At 38.6% G+C, this 4508-nt stretch overlaps 1 protein-coding gene across 1 annotated transcript in view; it reads left to right on the plus strand.

Annotated features, from left to right (window-relative positions):
* Positions 1-4508, plus strand: part of CEP350 (centrosomal protein 350kDa) — a 135896-nt gene that overhangs the window by 50618 nt on the left and 80770 nt on the right. Inside the window, exons 15-16 of the mRNA XM_011951138.1 lie at positions 161-381; positions 3217-3380. Coding sequence (XP_011806528.1) covers positions 161-381; positions 3217-3380 — 385 coding nt within the window. The remainder of the gene's footprint in view (positions 1-160; positions 382-3216; positions 3381-4508) is intronic.

Here is a 4508-nt window from a genome sequence, read left to right on the forward strand (position 1 = left end):
ATCTCCTGACCTCGTGATCCGCCCGTCTCGGCCTCCCAAAGTGCTAGGATTACAGGCTTGAGCCACCGCGCCCGGCCTATATGTTGTTCTTTTGAATGATTTAGCTGGTTTACAAAGTACTTATCCTTCCTCTAATGTTTTTGTGGATCAAAATTTCTAGTGTCTCATCAGATAAGGGAAGATCTCAGAAAACTCCAACTTCTCCCCTGTCACCAAGTTCCCAGAAATCGTTGCAGTTTGACCTTCCAGGAACTTCTTCAGAAAGATCTAAGTCATCAGTAATGCCTACAACTATAACAGGATTTAAGCCTACTGCAGCTCTCACTGATTTGAACCTGGCTGCCAGCAGAACAACGACAGAGAATGCGGCTCCAATACCAAGTAAGTAGATCCATACAATTGTAATTTTTAGAATACGATATGAAATTTTTTCTCTCAAAATTCCTTTTCTTTCAGTTGAGTCATAGAGAAATATTTCAAGTGAATATGATTACTTTTCAAGTATTAAAACCTGCCAGAAATTAAATACTGAAAAGCACAAGAGATTCAGTAATGTTGATTTTTTTCCCATCTTGTCAGCCAGCATTAGTCAAAACATATCTGAAAACTGTGTCCCATATGTGCACTCCTGTTTAAATGTATACATATGTATGTATACACACGTACGTGTGCACACACATAGAAGTAAAGTACATTGTACAGGCATACCTTGTTTTATTGTGCTTGACTTTATTGCATTTCACAGATACTGCAGGGTTTTTTGATTTTTGTTTTTGTTTTTTTTCTTTACAAATTAAAGGCTCATGGCATTGAACAAATTCATCAGTGCCATTTTTCCAGCAGCATGCACTCACTTTGTGTCCCTGTGTCCACAATTTTGGTAAATCTCTCAATATTTCAAGCTTTTCATTATTACTATATCTGTTATGGCGATCTGTGATTAGCGATCTTTGATGTTCCTGTTGTATTAATAATTGTTTTAGGTGCCACCAACCAGTCCATTTAAGAGGGCAAACTTAATGGATCGATGTTGTGTGTGTTCTGACTGCTCCACCAACTCACCCTGTTCCCCTCTTCAACCCTCCCTCTGGCCTCCTTATTGCCTGAGACACAATAATATTAAAATTAGGCCAGTTACTAACCCTACAATGGTCTCTTAAGTGTTCACGTGAAAGGAAGAGTCACATCTCTCACTTTAAATCAGAAGCTACAAATGATTAAGCTTAGTGAGGAAGGGATGTCAAAAGCCAAGATATGCCAAAAGCTAGGCCTCTTGTGCCAGTTAGCCAACTTGTGAATGCAAAGGAAAAGTTTTTGAAGGAAATGAAAGGTATCATATGAATGATAGATAAGAAAACACAATAACCTTATTGCTGATATGGAGAAAGTTTTAGGGACTGAGATAAAAGATCAAGCCAGTGGCATCTTTAAGCTGAAGCTTAATCCAGCGCAAGACCCTAATCCTCTTCAATTTTGTGAAGCCTGGGAGAGGTGAGGAAGCTGCAAAAGAAAAATTGGAAGCAGCAGAGGCTAAAGAAAGAAGCCATCTCTATAAAATAAAAGTGCAGGGTGAAGCAAGAAGTGCTGAGGTAGAAGTTGCAGCAAGTTATCCAGAAGATAATTGATGAAAGTGGCTGTACTAAACAGATTTTCAATGAGATGAAACAACCTTATGTTGGAAGAAAATGTCATCTAGGGCTTTCGTAGCTAGAGAGAAGTTAGTGCTTGGCTTCAGAGCTCAAAGGATGAGCTGACTATTTAGGGGTTAATAATACAGCTGACAACTTAAAGTTGAAGCCAAGGCTCATTTACCATTCTGAAAATCCTAGAGTCCTTAAGAATTATGCTAAATCTACTCTGCTTGTGCTGTATTAATGGAACAACAAAGCCTGAATGACAGCACATCTGTTTACAACACTCAAGTTTACTGAGTATTCTAAGCCCACTGTTGAGACCTACTCCAGGAAAAAAAAGATTTTTTTCAAAGTGTTCTTTTCAGAATTTGAAAAAATATTTATTCCTGCTCATTGACAATGCACCTGGTCATCCAAGAGCTCTGATGGACATAAAAAAGGAGATTAATGTTTTTATGTCCCCTAACATAAAATTCATTCTGTACCCATGGATCAAGTAGTAATTTCAACTTTTTAAGTCTTCTTATTTAAGAAATGCACTGTGTAAGGCTATAGCTGCCATAGATAGTGATTCCTCTGCTGATTTAGGCAAAGTAAATTGATCACCTTCTGGAAAGGATTCACCATTATAGATGCCATTAAGAACATTTGTGATTCGTGGAAGGAGATCAAAATATGAACATTAACAGAAGCTTGGAAGAAGTTGATTCCAGCCCTCATGGATGACTTTGAGGGGTTCAGAACTTCAGTGGAGGAAATAACTGCAGATATGGTAGAAATAGCAAGAGAACTAGAATTATAATTGGATCCTGAAGATGTTACTGAATTGCTGCAGTCTCATGACAAAAGTTGAATGAATGAGTAGTTGCTTCTTTTGCATGAGCAAAGAAAGTGGTTCCTTGAGATGGAATCTACTCCTAGTGAAATGACAAAAATGGTTTAGAATATTACGTAAACTTTAATTGATAAAGCAGTGGCAGGGTTTGAGAGGATTGTCTCCAGTTTTGAAAGAGGTTCTACAGAAAGTGGGTCAGATGCTACCAAACAGCATTACATGCTCCAGAGAAATCTTTTGTGAAAGCAAGCGTCAATCGATGCAGTAAACTTCATTATTGCCTCATTTTAAGAAATTGCCACAGTCACTCCAGCCTTCAGCAACCACCCTGATCAGTCAGTAGCTATCAACATAGAGGTATGACCTTCCACCAGCAAAAAGATTAGGACTTGCTGAAGGCTCAGATGATCGTCAGCATTTTTTAGCAGTACAGTATTTTTAAATCAAAGTATGTACATTTGTTTAGACATAATGCTATTACACACTTACTAGACTACAGTATAGTGCAAATATAACTCTTATGTGCACTGGTAAACCAAAAAATTTGTGTGACTTGCTTTATTCTGATATTTTTTCCTTTGGTCTAGAACTGAACCTGCAGTATCTCCAAGGTATTCCTGTACTGAGTCCCAGTTTTTTCTACATAGGAAAACAAAGTTGATTTTGGCTCTTAAAATGACAGATTTTAGAAATCTGAGGTGTAATTTCATGTTAACTTTTCCATTTGACCATTGTCATGCCCTCCAGGTTCTAAGCGCTTTTCTCCTGCTGGCCTCCATCATCGTATGGCAGCAGAACTCAGTTATCTGAACGCCATTGAGGAGTCGGTGCGCCAACTGTCAGATGTGGAAAGAGTTAGAGGCATTTCACTTGCTCAGCAGGAGAGTGTGTCTCTAGCTCAGATCATAAAGGTATTTTTGGAGTTTTCCTTTTTAGCTTTCTGTGGTTTTTCTTTTTTCTTTGCTATTTAAAATAGTCTTAATGATGACTTAAACTACTGTGCCAAATAGAAGAAAAATCGTCTGCCATGTAGCATCTGTAAATAAATAGTCCTGGGAAAAACCTATCAGGACACTAAAAAGATACGGTGTTTGGCAGCAGAACAATAATAAAGTCATTCTCTCTCAAATACTTTGTTTTCTGCTTTGCTTAGTTAACAGTATAAAAATCATCTAGTCAAACATTCTTAATATTGTCTCTTTTCATTGAGAGGTGAGAGAATACTGAGGGTTTGTTTTTTTTTTAAAAAAAAAAAAAAGCTTTATTTGTACCAAAAGAGAAGTTTCTGAAGTCCGGGTGTTTGAGAAAGCCAGGATAGTGTGGATTTTTCTTTAGCAAACAAAAATCCAGAGATGGTCTAAGCACTCTTCGTTAGTGGAACTGCTTTACAAAACAACAACAACGACAAAACCCTGAGTTCTTACCTACATAGTATAAAATACACAGATGTTAAGTGTACAGTTTTGATGAGGTTTTTTTTGTTTTGTTTTGTTTTGCCTTTTTTGAGACAGAATCTCACTGTTGCCCGGGCTGGAGTGCAGTGGCGCGATCTCTGCTCACTGCAAGCTCTGCCTCCCAGGTTCACATCATTTTCCTGCCTCAGCCTCCCTAGTAGCTGGAACTACAGGCGCCCGCCACAACGCCCAGCTAATTTTCTGTATTTTTAGTAGAGACAGAGTTTCACCGTGTTAGCCAGGATGGACTCAATCTCCTAACCTCGTGAACCACCTGCCTCGGCCTCCCAAAGTGCTGGGATTACAGGCGTGAGCCACCGCGCCCAGCCCAGTTTTGATGTGTTTTGACCAGTGTATATACCTGTGTAAGAACCACCCTAATGAAGATATACAGCCCTTACGTTGTTACCCCAGAAAGTTGACTCATGCCCATTTTCTTTTTTTTTTTTTTTTTTTTTATTTTACTTTAAGTTCCAGGGTACATGTGCATAACTAAGTTTCTTGAATTCAAGGGCTTTCTTCGTTCCCTACTGTATTCCCAGAGGAGTGACCCTACACTCTCTATCACAATCACCTGGAAAGTAG

The sequence above is a fragment of the Colobus angolensis genome, unplaced genomic scaffold, assembly GCF_000951035.1.
Source record: "Colobus angolensis palliatus isolate OR3802 unplaced genomic scaffold, Cang.pa_1.0 Scaffold315, whole genome shotgun sequence".
Lineage (NCBI taxonomy): Eukaryota > Metazoa > Chordata > Mammalia > Primates > Cercopithecidae > Colobus > Colobus angolensis.